A 15771-nucleotide genomic window follows, 5' to 3' on the forward strand; every position below is an offset into this window, starting at 1 on the left:
ATGTAGTATGTTCTCATGTAGGTGTAATTCTCATCTTAAAGTAATTTGCCCAAAGGTAGAATATTAATGTAGTAAAGTTACAGAATATAACAATTAAATAATGGTTAAAATATTTGGGTCTGGGTACTACACTCAAAGAACATATACTCAGAAATGAATTTGTAGTGGGGATCTTGAATCTGTTTCCTCAGATATTCGCAATTCTATCCCCTTCCAAAAGAGTGAGCGTCTTGCTATACCAAATAGGATTCTAGTTTTTAAAAGACATAGATCTTTGGATGTGTAGCGTTCTTTTTACTATAGATTGCACATTATTGATGAGGTTATACATTTATATAAACATTCATGACCACAATGATGTAAAACAAGTACAACCAGGTGGTATATTCTTTACTGACAACTTTAAGGGGTTTGTTAAGGGAAATTTAGACTTTTGACTTTCATGCTGACTTTAGAGCTAAACCCCAAAATAAGGTGTACAGTCATTAGAAGTAGCTAAAATATCTTTAAAAACAGATTATGAGACATTTAATCTGATAGTACTTCACCTTGCAAACAGGGCTAAGTTAGTAAAGGGGAGAACAATTTATAAAAAGAAATCTTTTTATAGTTAAATATATTTAAATGGATTAAAGATCTAAACATAAGACCTGAAACTATAAAAAGGAAGAAAACACAGGGAAAAAGCTTTATGACATTGGATTTGCCAAGGACTTCTTAGGTATTATACCAAAAGCACAGGAAACAAAAGCAAAAGTAGACAAAAATGGACTACATCAAACTTTAAAATTTCTGCATAGCAAAGCAAACAATCAACAGATTGAAAAAACAATATATAGAATAGGAGAAAATATTTATAAACCTTACATAATAAAGGGTTAATGTGTAGAATATAGTTAAATATTTGCTGCTAGATAAAGCTGTTTTGTTTGGTATAACCAATATGGTTGATCTGTATTACTGCTGCTGTTGAAAAATGCAACTGTAGGAAAATAATGTTCATATAGAATAGCCCCTATGGATATTTCTTTTCATTGGAAAATGTTGGGTAAAATTTTAGCAAATTGCCTACATCTGCTAATTTAGCAATAAAATTTTGGATCATGGGAACCTAAGTTAAGCTTTTCTCAAGTAGCAGTTTTTAGTTTGATTTAGCAAGGTATTTTCATGCTGTTGTTATTGTTGTTGTTGTTTCCTGACAATCTGCGTGGCTCCTAGGCCCCTGAGTTCTCATCCCTTTCATTTTTTAAATTTTTTCTCAGCAAAAAACTTTTAAGTTTGGGGAGATTATTTCTCTAATAGCATGAGTAATATAGACTTTCTAGAAACAATCTCACTTTTTTTTACAGAAATTAGCTATTATTCAGCATAGTTAAAAAGTGTTCTGGCCGGGTGCAGTGGCTCATGCCTGTAATCCCAGCACTTTGGGAGGCCAAGGAGGGCGGAGCATGAGGTCAGGAGATCGAGACCATCCTGCCTAACACAGTGAAACCTCGTCTCTACTAAAAATACAGAAAATTAGCTGGACGTGGTGGTGGGCACCTGTAGTCCCAGCTACTGGGGAGGCTGAGGCAGGAGAATGATGTGAATGCGAGAGGCGGAGCTTGCAGTGAGCCGAGATCGGGCCACTGCACTTCAGCCTGGGTGACAGAACGAGACTCCATCTCAAAAAATAAAAAAAAAATAAAAATAAAAAAAGTGTTTCTATTACATTCTACCAGCTAATATTATTTATACCTGGCAATAGCTGCATAGCTCTGTAAGTAGCTCAGCAGTTAGAAAAGGTATAGAAGATATGATTAATTCCCTGAAACCTTACTGGCTTCATTTTCTAAGAGTGGTCAAGGTACAGATTAGTGAGTTTATCTCACGTTAAACACACTCAGGAAAAATAACTTGTTTACGTTCATTGTTACTAATTAATAACAGTTAATTACTTCAGTTAAGTATGACATTGTATTCCAATAATAACTTTAGGCAAGAGAATCACTTGAGCCCAGGAGTTCAAGACCAGCATGGCAACATAGCAAGGCCTCTCTACAAAAAAAATTTTTTCAGTTGTTGGGCATCGTGGTGCACGCCTGTAGTCACAGCTACTTGGAAGGCTGAAGCAGGAGGATCACTTGAGCCCAGGAAGTCAAGGCTGCACTGAGCTGTGATTATGCCACTGCACTCCAGCCTGTGCAACAGAGCAAGACTCTATCTCAAAATAATAATAATAATAACAATAACTTTAATTTATGTTTTATTCCCTTCCTTTGTGTTTTCTTCCATGACTTTTTCTTTCTTTAATATCCTTGTACTTCAGATATTTAAACTAACACTGTTTGTCCACTGAGCAATGAGATAGTTTTGTTTGGGCATTAGTATCTGCTGCATGGTGACCTGGTCTGAAACTAAGTGACTATGACATTTAATGAAATTAAACAGATACTGCTCTCTAAAGTCATCTTTGGCCTATATCATAAAATGAAGCCAGGAGCAGGATATTTTTATTCTTCTCTTTTTTCCCTGTGTGGATCATGCTGATGAAAACTTAGTTTTGTAGAGCAGAATTTATACCTGTTGCTTTTACTTGCATGTGGCAGAAACAGCCACTTTAAAAGTCTTTATTTTATTCTCTTTTATTTTAAAGAGTCCCTGATGGCTGGGGCTCTATCTGATTGTTTATTTATCTTTATATTCCAACTCCCAGCACAGTACCTACATATCACAGGCATGCAAGAAATATAGTACTTTTTGAAGGGAAGGAGGAAGGAGTTCAGCCAGTGAGCAAACAAGGTTTTCAGTGCAGTATTGTTGGCTAGATAATGCACAGTATGTGGCTGTGCACCCACCTTTTGAAACATTTTTAACTGCTTAAATAGTGTCTGTTATTCCATACTTGGCATTTTAGGCCTTCTCTAAAGTCTTGATTCTCAAGTTAGTGCCTTAGCATTACCATTCCTTTATGGAAATTTTGAAGTAGACTGAGAACAATAGGGTTAATGAATGAATCTGAGGAATACAAATGGTGCTCTAGGATATTAATGTTCAACCATCATATACTTTTTAGTCACTTTTAATCTTTACTTTTGAAATAATTTTCTCCTCCTTTATTTTACTGTTTCTAATTAAAATTTTTATTCCACAGCCACAATACCAAGACAACCACCTGGTTGGATCCTCGTCTTTGTAAGAAAGCCAAAGCCCCTGAAGACTGTGAAGATGGAGGTAGAGATTCAGAAACTTTTTCTATCATACTTATTCTCTTAATCCTTTCTTGCTCTTCTTGCCCCAGTAATGGGTTTTCCAAAACCCTAAACAAACCATAATGTACACAAGCAAAAAAGCAGTGGGTGGATATCATAATCAACTGACTGTGGTAATTACATCATTACATCTAACTTTATGAGAGATTTCATTTCTTTTTCAGGATTACATAACTCTCTATAAAAACAACAACAACAACAACAATAAAATACATTTGCCCTTTCGTTGACATCTGTCCCGAAGACAGACTTTTAAAATGCTAAATAAATATTTAAAAATTAGGCACATCCTCAACCATAAGCTAGGTTTATCATGTCTTTTGAAGTTTTTAAAGTATACTTAATTTAGTATACATTACAGTAGATATGCAAGTATCTATAGCTATTCCTTAGCCATTTACAGCAGCAGTAGAAATTCAATGAAAGTCTTTAATATAGGCCCCACACATATACACACTTACTTTTTACTGCTTAAAGGAAAAATTATTTCTCTAAGAATCATCAGATAATAGCACTTATCTGTCTTATATATTATAGATTACATTTAACAGTATAGTTTTGACCTGGGTGTGGTGGCACATACCTGTAGTCCTAGCTATATGGGGAGCTGAAATGGGAGGATTGCTTGAGCCCAAGAGTTTGAGATCACAGTGAGCTGTGATCATGCCGCTGCACTCCAGCCTGGGCAACAGAGAGACCCTGTCTCTGAAAATTCATAAATAAACAAAGTTTTAAAAAGAGTAGAGTTCTGTAAATAAGTATAGAATTTATTCCTCCAAAATTGTTTGCGATGTCTTTACCTTTGCAAATGAATAAAATTTGCATTTGTTTTGTATTACTAATCAGAAACTACATATTAATTGGTTTTTAAAAATAAGTAGCATAAAATGAGGCTCACAATAGTCCCCCTTGTATTGAAGTCCAATTTATAAAAAGAAATTAAACAAAATTTCCACATATATTGTTCAGCATGATTATAAGGGTTATTAAGAGTTTTCTAGGAAGAAGCAATCGGAAAATGGAATTGTTTAAAATTCTTTCTACAGTGGCATCAAAAAAGTTAGATAGCTTGGAACAAATCTTCTGAACAGTGTGCAAGCTGTCAACACTAAAAACTACAAAACATAATTGAAAGACATTAAGGAAGACAAAATAATTAATAAGAGGCTGGTGACATGGTGGCTCATGCCTGTAATCACAGGCAAGGTGGATGGATCACTTGAGCCCAGGAGTTCAAGACTAGCCTGGGCAACAGGGTGAAACCTGTCTCTACTAAAAATACAAAAACTCACTGGGTGTCGTAGCACGCACCTGTAGTCCCAGCTACTCGGGAGGCTTGAGGTGAGAAGATAGCTTGAGCCCAGGAGGTTGAGGCTGCTGTAAGCCGTGATCACACCACTGCACTCCAGCCTGGGTGACAGAGTGAGACCCTGTCTCAAAATACTAATAATAACAATAATAATAATAATAATAATTGACAAGATATATTATGTTCATTAGCCAAAGAACCTTAAAAGAAAAAGACAAAGTTGGAAGACATAGGGTACCAGATTTGAAGACTTATTTTAGAGCTACAGTGATAAAGACAGTTTGGTATTAGCATAAGGATAGATAAATAGATCAGTGGAAGAAAATAGAGAGTCTAGAAATCAAAACACATGTATGTAGTCACTTTATTTTCAACCAAGGTGCCAACTGATATGGAAAAATGAACGTCAACTATACCTCACTTCATACAAACAGTTAATTTCAGATGAATCAAAGACCTAAGCATAAAAGCTATAACCACAAAGCTTTTGGAAGAAAATATAGGAGAGTGTCTTCATGATGTCAGAATTGGCAAAGATTGCTTAAGCAGGCCACAAAAAATATGAACCATAGAAGAAAAAATTAATATTTTGCATGTAATAGAAACTTTAAATTTCTCTTCATCAAAAGACACCATTGAAGAATGAATAGACAAAGTCACAGACTTTGCAATATATATTTGCCAAAGGAATTAAATTCTGAATTTATAAGAACTGTTTACAATTCAATAATGTTGCCAAATTTTAAAATGGGCAAAATATTTTAATAAACATTTTACCAAAGAAAATATATAAACAGCCCATAAAAACATGAAAAGATATGAAAAATTATTAGTCATTAGGTGTTTTACAAATTAAAACCACAGTAATATACTGCTTTACACCCACTACAATGCCTATAACAAAAAAAAAACCAGATGGTAACTAATCTAACTAATCTTGGGGAGGACATGGAGAAACAGTAACCCTTGTACATTGCTGTGCCATTGGAAAATGGTATAGCCAGTTTGGAGAACAGTTTGGCAGTTTCTTAAAAGGTTAAATATAAGTTTACCATATGACCTAGTAATTTTTCTCCTGGGTATCTACCCAAGAGGATGAAAATAAAAGTCCTCATAAAGACTTGCATGCAAATATTCATAGCAGCACTATTCATAATAGCCAAAAAGTGGAAACAACCCAACTGTCCATTAACCAATGAGTAGATAAATAAAATGTGCTCTAATCTACAATGGAATACTATTGAGCAATAAAAAGAAACAAAATACTATACATGCTATATGTGTGAACCTCAAAAACCTGCTAAGTGAAAGAAATTAGACAAAATAGGCTACATATTATATGGTTCTATTTGTATGAAATGTCTGGAATAGGCAAATCTGTGGAAACAGAAAATAGGTTGGTGGTTGCCTTGAGCTAAGGGTAAAAATAGAGATTTAACTGTTAACAGCATGAGGAATCTTATTGGAGTTATGAAGACGTTTTAAAACTGGATTGTAGTAACGGTTTTACAACTCCATAAATTATTAAAAATTATTGAACTGTATACTTAAAACAGATGAATTGTATATGTAAATTATACCTCAATAAAGTGGTTTTTATAATGGCCAAAGGATTTATGCACTTCACAAAAGAAGATAAAAGAAGAGTCAAGAAGAACATGAAGAGGTGCTTATCATTAGTTATCACTACAATGAGATACCATCAACACTCACTACAAGGGCTAGAGATACCATCTACATCCTGTAGAAGGACTAAAGTACACTGACGCTCAGCAGAAACCTTACATGCCAGAAGGGATTGGAGTCCTATCTTTAACCACCTTAAACAGAGTAAGTGTCAGCCAAGAATTTTGTATCCAGCAATACTGAGTTTCATAAATGAAGGAGAAATAAAGTATTTTTCAGACGAGTAAATGTTGAGGGAATTTTACACTACCAGATCAGCCCTACAAGATATGGTAAAAGGAGTTCTAAATCTTGAAACAAAAAATTGATATGCACCAGAATAGAACCTCTTGAAAGCATAAAACTCACAGGACTGCCGGACACAGTGGCTCACGCCTGTAATCCCAGCACTTTAAGAGGCTGTGGTGGGTGGATAATGAGGTCAGGAGTTTGAGACCACCCTGACCAACATGGTGAAACCCCGTCTCTACTAAAAATACAAAAGTTAACCTGGCATGGTGGCGGGCACCTGTACTCCCAGCTACTCAGGAGGCTGAGGCAGGAGAATTGCTTGAACCCAGGAGGCGGAGGTTACAGTTAGCCGAGATTGCACCACTGTACTCCAGCCTGGGTGATGGAGTGAGACTCTACCCACCACCCCCCGCCCCCCCCCCCAGAAAAAATACAGGACCTATAAAACAATAGCACAGTGAAGAAAACAAAGTACTAGGTAACCGTCAACATGATGACTGTAATACTACCTTGTATCTCAATATTAATGTTGAATGTAAATGGTCTAAATGCTCACTTGAAAGAAAAAGATCGGCAGAATGGATAAAAATTCACAAACCAAATAGCTGCTGTCTTCAAGAGACTCATCTAACACGTAAGGATTCCTATAGACTCAAGGTAAAATAGTGGAAAAGATATTTCACACAAATGGAAACCCAAAGTGAGCAGGAGTAGCTATTGGTATGTCAGGGAAAACAGATTTTAAAGCAAAAACAGTTAAAAAAAAAAAGACAAGGTCATTATACAATGATAAAATGATCAATTTAACAAGAAGGTATTGAAATACTAAATACATATACACCTAACTTTAGAGCCCCCAGATTCATGAAGCAATTATTATTAGACCTAAGAAAGGAGATACCAACACAATAAGAGTAGGGGACTTCAATACTTCACTGACATCACTAGATAGATAATTGGAGCAGTAAATCAGCAAACACTGGACTTAAACTACTCTCTAGAACAAATAAACCTGACAGATATTTACAGAACATTCTACCCAAGAACTGCAGAATATATATTCTTCTCATCAGCACATGGAACATTCTGCAAAATAGACCATATGATAGGCCACAAAACAAGTCTCAATAAATTTTTAAAACTCAAAATCATATAAAGTATCTTCTCAGACCACAGTGGAATAAAACTAGAAATCAACTCCTAAAGGAACCCTAAAAACTATACAAATGCATGGAAATTCAACAGTCTGCTCCTAAGTGATTTCTGAGTTAAGAATGAAATCAAGATGGAAGTGTTAAAATTATTTGAAATGAGTGATATTAGTGACATAAGTTATCAAAACCTCTGAGATACAGCAAAGCAGTGCTGAGAGGAAAGTTTATAGCACAAATTGCTACATCAAAAAGTCTGAAATATCACAAATTGACAACGTAATATCACACCTCAAGGAACTAGAGAAACAAAAACAAACCCAAAGTTAGTGGAATAAAAGAAATAACAAAAGATCAGAGCAGAATTAAATGAAACTGAAACAAACAAAAACAGTGGGCCAGATACAGTGGCTCGTGTCTATAATCCTAGCACTTTAGGAGGCCAAGGCAGGTAGATTACTTGGGAGTTTGAGATCAGCCTAAACAACATGGTGAAACCCTATTTCTACAAAAAATACACAAATTAACCAGGTATGTTGGTACCCACCTGTGGTCCCAGCTACTCCAGAGGCTGAGGTAGGAGGATTACTTGAGCCCAGGAGGCAGAGGTTGCAGTTAGACGAGACTGTCCCACTGCACTCCAGTCTGGGAAGCAGAATGAGATTGTCTCAAAAAATAAAAGAAAAGTCGAAGTGTGTGTGTGTGTGTGTGTATACACATATATATACATGTACACATACATAGAAGATCAAAGAGACAAAAAGCTGGTTATTTGAAAAAGATATACAAAATTTGTAGACCATTAGCTAGATTAACCAAGAAGAGAAAAAATTCAAATAAGCTCAGTGAAAATGGAGACATTACAACAAACACCACAGAAATACAAAAGATAATTTGAGGCTACTATGAATACCTCTATGCATACAAAGTAGAAAATCTAGAGGACTAGATAAATTCATGGAAACATACAACCCTCCTAGCTTAAATCAGGAATAAGTAGAAATCCTGAACCAATAACTAGCAGTGAGATTGAATCAGTAATTTTAAAATTGCCAACAACAACAACAACAACAACAACAACAAAAAGCCCGAGGCCAAATGGATTTACAGCCAAATTCTACCAGACATTCAAAGAATAATTGGTATCAATCCTACTGAAACTATTCCAAAAGATTGAGAAAGAGGGAATCCTGTCTAACTCTTTCTATGAAGCCAGTATCACCATGATACCAAAACCAGGAAAGGACATAACAAAAAAATAAAACTACAGACCAGTATCCCTGATGAACATGGAAAGAAAGACCCCAGAAGCAAGTGCAACAAAAACAAAAATAAATGGGGCCTAATTAAACAAAAAAGCTTCTACGCAGCAAAAGAAATAATCATAAGAGGAAACTGACAACCTTCAGAATGGGAGAAAATATTTGCAAATTATGCATCCGACAAAGGACCAATATCCAGAATCCACAAGGAACTCAAATCAGAAAAATTAATAAATAAAACCCACCAAATAATGCCACCAAAAAGTAAAAAGTTGACAAATTACATGAATTGACATATCTCAAAAGAAGATATACAAATGGCCAACAAACATATGAAAAAAAAAATGCTCAGCATCACTAATCATCAGGGAAATGTAAATTAAAACCACAATGAGATACCACCTTATTTCAGCCACAGTGGCTATCATTAAAAAGTCAAAAAACAATAGATGTTGGCATGGGTGTGGTGAAAAGACAATACTTATATACTGCTGGTTGGAATGTGAATTAGCACAGCCTCTATGGAAAACAGTATGGAGCATTCTTAAAGAACTAAAATTAGATCTGCCATTTGATCTGGGAATCCCACTCCTGGGTACCTATCTAAAGAAAAAGAAGTCATTATATCAAAAACTCACCTGCTTATGTATGTCTATCATAGCATAATTCATAATTGCAAACATATGGAACCAACTTAGGAACCAACCTAAGTACCCATCAAATGATGAGTGGATAAATAAAATGTGGTATTGCCAGGTGTGGTGGCTCACACCTGGAATCCCAATACTTTGGGAGGCTGAGGTGGGCAGATCACAAGGCCAAGAGATCAAGACCATCCTGCCCAACATGGTAAAACCCCATCTCTACTAAAAATACAAAAATTTGCTGGGCATGGTGGTGCACACCTGTAATCCCAGCTACTCGGGAGGCTGGGGCAGGAGAATCACTTGAACATGGGAGGTGGAGGTTGCGGTGAGCCGAGATCATATCACTGCACTCCAGCCTGGTGACAGAGCGAGGCTCCATCTCAAAAAAAAAAAAAAAGGAAAATGTCGTGTGTATATATATATATATATACACACACATACACATACACCATGAAATACTACTCAGCCAAGAAAAAGAATGAAATAATGTCTTTTGCAGCAACTTGGATGGAGCTGGAGGCCATTATTCTAAGTGACTCAGTAATGGAAAACCAAATACTATATGTTCTCACTTATAAGTGGGAGCTAAGCTATGGGTACAAAAGTGTGTACCAAGTATGGGTACACCCACTACTTGGGTGATGGGTGCACTAAAATCTCGGACTTCACCACTATACAGTTCATCCATGTAACTAAAAACCACTTATACCCCAATATAAATATACATATAATATATATATTATATATGTAATATTTTTATATATGGTAAAATAAAATATACTGACAATACCAAAGATTAATGAGATTTTAGAGCAACTAGTGTTTTCATGTATTGTGAGTGGGGGCACAAAATTACCTGAACATTTTTTAGAACTTTTGACAGTTTCCTATGAAGTAATATCTAAAGAGAAATGAAAACATATGTTCCCAAAAAAACTTAACTAGAATGATTATGACAGCCTTTCTCTTAGTAGCTCAAACCTGGAAACATCCCAAATATCTATCAAGAAGAGAATGGATAAACCATTTGTGGTATATTCATGCAATAAAACACTACTAATGAGTCAAAAGAAAAAAGTGTTGATAACACTCAACAACATGGATGAGTTTCAGAAACATGTTGTAAAAGAAGCCAGACACCAAAGAGTAGGTTCTTAATTATTCATTATTTAAAGCTTGAGAACAGGCAAAACTCATGTGTGGTAATAGAAATCAGAAAATGACTGGGGAGAGTAGAAGCAGGGTAAAGTGAGATAATTGCCTGGAATGCTGTATTCTCCATCTCAATTGAGGTGACAGTTACACAGGCATATCCAATTGCCAAAACCCACTTTTTATAATTGAACAAGCACTCGATTTTTTTTCTTTCCCCAAGACGGGGTTGTGCTCTGTCACCCAGGCTGGAGTGCAGTGGCGCGATCTTGGCTCACTGCAACCTCTGCCTCCCAGTGTCAAGTGATTCTTCTGCCTCAACCTCCCAAGTAGCTGGAACTATTGGCTGGTGCCACCATGCCCAGCTAATTTTTGTATTTCTCGTAGAGACGGGGTTTCACCATATTGGCCAGGCTGATCTTGAACTCCTGACCTCGTGATCCGCCTGCCTCGGCCTCCCACAGTTCTAAGATTATAGGCATTAGCCACTGCACCCAGCCAGATTTTTTTTTTACCATTAAAAGGGCACTTAAGAGTTGTGCATTTTATTGTTTGTAAATTATACCTCAATTATTATTCTTTTTTTGAGACGGAGTCTGTCTCTGTCGCCCAGGCTGGAGTGCAGTGGCGCAATCTTTGCTCACTGCAGCCTCTTCCTCCTGGGTCCATAGTAAGTCCCTTCTTATGGTGAAATCAGCCATTCTAAAGGCAAATTAGAATATATAATACTATAGAAGTTGACTTTTTTGATTGTGAGCATGGTATTTGTCTTCTAGAGCATGTCCCTTTTACTGGCTTCCATTCTTTTTCCTGGTCCCTAATTGTTTCAGTTCAGCCTTTTCTTGTTTTCTTTTGTAGAAAGTATTTATTCTCATAGCTTTATCAGTTTACTATAGCCTGCCCCATTATCAAAATCTCTAGTATCGTCCTTTGTTCTGAATTATGTTTCTGCTTCCTCTTGCTTTTGAGTCTTTGTTTTGATTTCCCTACTAATACTTCAAGTAAGCTTATTTAAAACTAAATTGACATCTTTCTCCTAATACCACCCCGTCCCTCTTTCTGTCATATAGGTACCATTCTCATAATGATCTATGCCAAAATCTTTGCAATTATTTTTACCTGTTCCTCTCTTCTTACTGTACTTCCTGATTTAGTTTTCATGTCCTCTTGCTTTTTCTTTTTTCTCTTTTTGCCAATATATTATTATGCAAAAGTTTCAACATATAGGAAAATGAAAAGAATCTTACAGTGAACATACATATGCCCACCACTAGGATATTACAATTAACATTTTGCTACATTTGCTTCTTCACATGATTATTTATTTATTCTTTCTCTGTGCTTTTTCTTTTATATCTTCCTTTCCATTCTCCTAATCACTACATACTTGGATTATTCTTGGTCTTTCTTCCTCCAGTTATCTCTCTCTGTTTAATATATCTTTTATGCCAGTGGTTTCCAAAATGATCATACTCAAACTATCTACTGGTAACCAGTAGAAAATATTAGAACTAATTTTTCATAATGTTGTCACTGAAAGAAAAAGAAACAAACTAAGCTTCACTACTATTTTACATACAGATTGGTAATGGCATTTTTACTGATTCCATATGTCGGATTATTGCAGACTCTAACCAGAGTGCCTTGAGGGAGGAATGGGTGTGACACCTTTGCTCTTTTTTCAAGGACACTGTGAAATTTTACAGTTGATTTGTGCCCAGTTAAGTGGATTTATAGACTTGTTATATAGTTTTTAAACTAACCTCACATAAAATGGAAATGTCACTTTAAAAGATTTCTACAAAAACACTACTGGTTGAAGATAATACAAATATGCAAACCCAGACTAATAGCAAGAAAGTGGAAGAGCTGATACTGTTTGTGTGCCATATATGACCGTATATGAACTTTTTTCAACTTCATCAAGGTAAAATCATAATTGTTTATTTAATCACCTCCTTTAAAAACATCTATTTTTGTATATGTTTTATTATATACATATTAGAAGAGGGGCAGATGTCAGATTTTTTACTAAAAAGGCTGCATGATCAAAAAACCTTAGAGATATTATGTAAGACCAAATTAATCTTTCTAAAACTAATTTTCTAACTCTCTCTCCCTTGCTGTCCATTGTCAGCAGAATAAAGTCCAGACTTCTTGGTTAAGTATTAAAGATTTTTTATAATTGAATCATATTCCATATTTATTTTTCAAAGTATTCTCATGTCATAAATCTGACATATTTTTGTCTTTGCCATATACCCATTTCTTCTGCCAGGAACCAGTCTTGTTTCCAGTGTCTACCTGGCTCATACCTATTATCCTTCTAAGCTCCAGTCTAAACTATAATTTCTTTGTAGTCCCTTCTGTCATTTTCTTGCAAGTCAGAAGTAGATGTTGTCTCTGTGCTCAGTAGTACCATATGACATGTCTCTCTTGTAGCACTTATATTGCATTGTAACTAGATACCACACTCAGAGTAGTGATTTTTGACACATTCATCTGTATATATCCTTTCAGTAGAGACTTGAATGTTTGAAAAGAGGGAATAGAGAAAGGAGGGAAGAAGGGAAAAGGAAGAGAAAGAAAGGGAAAAAAGGAAAGAAACTACTCTATCCTCCAGATTATTTTGGTCGCCCTTTTGGAAATACTTTTTAATCTCTATGAGACTTTGAGGGGCCAATAAATAATAAGCCTGTCTTCTTTCACTAGTTTGTAGTCAATAGAGAAATAAGACACCAGAGACAGACAGATGAAGTCAGAATGCCAGTGAATGAATGTTAGCCCTGCATGTACATGGCCTTGCTGTTATTTTATCCCTGCAGGAGGGAGACATAAATACTTAGTCTTTGGCCTGTGTGTTCAACTGCAAGCCTACTCCCAATGGGCAGACATGGCAGAGAACAGACCAGAATACACCTCTGCAGGCAGGCTGTTAACCAAAACTGAGAGAACTCAAGAGTCCCTGCGGCAAGCATATTGAGTACATTGTGTAAAACTCCCCAGTCAGATAAGACATTCTTTCTTCCTTGGGGAAGAAAGTGAGGGGGCTCCGAGAAACTGGAAACGTTCCTCCCATTCTTTATTCTCTAAGGAATTTGAATAATTGGATGAACATTTCTCCCTAGTGCTCTTTACATTAAGGCTGAACATGTGTCTTCGTTGACCCAGGACTAACCCAGCTTATTCCTGTTGTCCCAGCATAATTATTAATAGTATCACCTTTTATTCTCAAAAGTGGACAGTACATTTTATGATCATCCTAAGTATATTTTTCTTAAAATAGAACGATGAAAATTGCATTCGGTATTCTAGGAATGTTTGAAACTCTTTAATAAGGGCTATTCTCCCATCTACACACTGGGTGCACCTTTTTAACATTGCCTATACTGATCTTGGGGGGAGCCTACACTTTAGAACATTGAGTCTATTTGTTTTATGCTCAGCCAGACTTTACCACTTTCTCTCTACAGTTTGTCTCCCCACTCAGTAGGGGGAAAATAGCCCCACAGAAGACTATTTTCAGGATGAACTATATCTGATTCACATTAGTATTCTCTGCAGTGCTTTGCACAGAGTAGATGCTGAAAATAGAAGAATAATATTTTAAATGTAGGTTTTATAGTTTAAGATATTGTTTACATTCTGCTGAACATTTAAGATCTTCTAGAAAGACCTAACAGTTTCTAAAACATGTCCTTTTCTTCCCAATCTTCTGATATTCTGAACCCAGCTGTGTATTCAAATACAGTGTAAGGACACAGCTTGAACAGCTTGGTTTAATTGATGTACATTTTATCTTCTATTCAAATAAAATAGTGTTTTGGTTAGGTAGTTGTCTTGAAAATACAACATTAGGAATCCATTTTACCCTCAACCCATCCCATTTCTCTTATGATGAAAGAAAGGTTAAATTTTTGCTAAAGGCAGCTTACAAATGTATTGAATGTTGATATTTCAGAGCTAAGAGAGTGGTAAAAAAAATTATCAACTGAATAGAGCTCCACCATGAGAAAACAATTGTAATTCTTACATTTAAACAAGAAAAATCCTATTTTGGGAAGAGGAAAGAAAGATAAATTCATGGAATTTAGAACCAACCAGCTGCTTGATATGCCCAAAATAGTTTTGTCTTTTGAAATAGCTTTTTAGGGGAATACTTTGGCTTCATACACGGGAAAAGATGGTTAGGTTAGGTCTTTCCTGTATCAAAAATAAACACATTTTTTCTTGGCCCTAACCCTCCCCATAGTTTTTATACTATCTTTTTCACAAGCAAATTTTTGTTTTAAGTCATGTATTCTTAAGGACTCTACCTCTTATTTTTCTCTCCAGTTACTATAATATTCTGACTTTTGCCTCTTACCTTTTCGGGGTTACCAGTAAGCTACTGATTTTTACAGACTCTTTTTAGCCCTTATCTTTATGCCTAACAGCTTTACAAAGCATTTTTTAATGCTGACCATGCCCTTCCTCTTCTGTCTTCTTTTATACCATTCCCCCTGATGATTCTTACTTTCTCCATCTGCCCCTTAAAATGTCAGTGCGCCTAAGATTCTGTTCTTCACCTTTCTCTGCTCAGTTTATCTAGGTAATCATGTCTGCTGTCATAGCTTTTACTACAATGTCTCTCAAATCTTTATCTTCTTTTATTTCTCTTTTGAGTGCCAGGTTCATATGGCCAAGAGCTTGTTATTTATCTCTACCAGGATGTTCTACAGATCACTCAAATGTAACACCTTCCCTTCCTGCCTTCAACAGATGATATGACATACCCCCAGCTGCTTGAGCCAAAAACTGGTTGTCATCCTCGCCCTTTCCGCACTCCTCTTTGTTGCAGTTAACTACCAAGTTCTATCAATTCTGACTTTTAAAAACCTGCCATTCGGGCAGATCACAAGGTCAGGAGACCAAGACTGTCCTGGCCGACATGGTAAAATCCTGTCTCTACTAAAATACAAAAAATTAGCTGGGCGTGGTGCCACGGGCCTGTAGTCCTAGGTACCCGGGAGACTGAGGCAGGGGAATCACTTGAACCGGGGAGGCGGAGGTTGCAGTGACCCTAGATCGCGCCACTGCACT

At 36.1% G+C, this 15771-nt stretch overlaps 1 protein-coding gene across 2 annotated transcripts in view; it reads left to right on the plus strand.

Annotated features, from left to right (window-relative positions):
• MAGI3 (membrane associated guanylate kinase, WW and PDZ domain containing 3) overlaps positions 1-15771 on the plus strand; it is a 293074-nt gene that overhangs the window by 204266 nt on the left and 73037 nt on the right. For both annotated transcript variants that reach the window (XM_025364094.1, XM_025364092.1), the window contains exon 6: positions 3134-3213. In XM_025364094.1, coding sequence (XP_025219879.1) covers positions 3134-3213 — 80 coding nt within the window. The remainder of the gene's footprint in view (positions 1-3133; positions 3214-15771) is intronic.

This window comes from Theropithecus gelada, chromosome 1 (assembly GCF_003255815.1).
Source record: "Theropithecus gelada isolate Dixy chromosome 1, Tgel_1.0, whole genome shotgun sequence".
In the NCBI taxonomy this organism is placed as follows: Eukaryota; Metazoa; Chordata; class Mammalia; order Primates; family Cercopithecidae; genus Theropithecus; species Theropithecus gelada.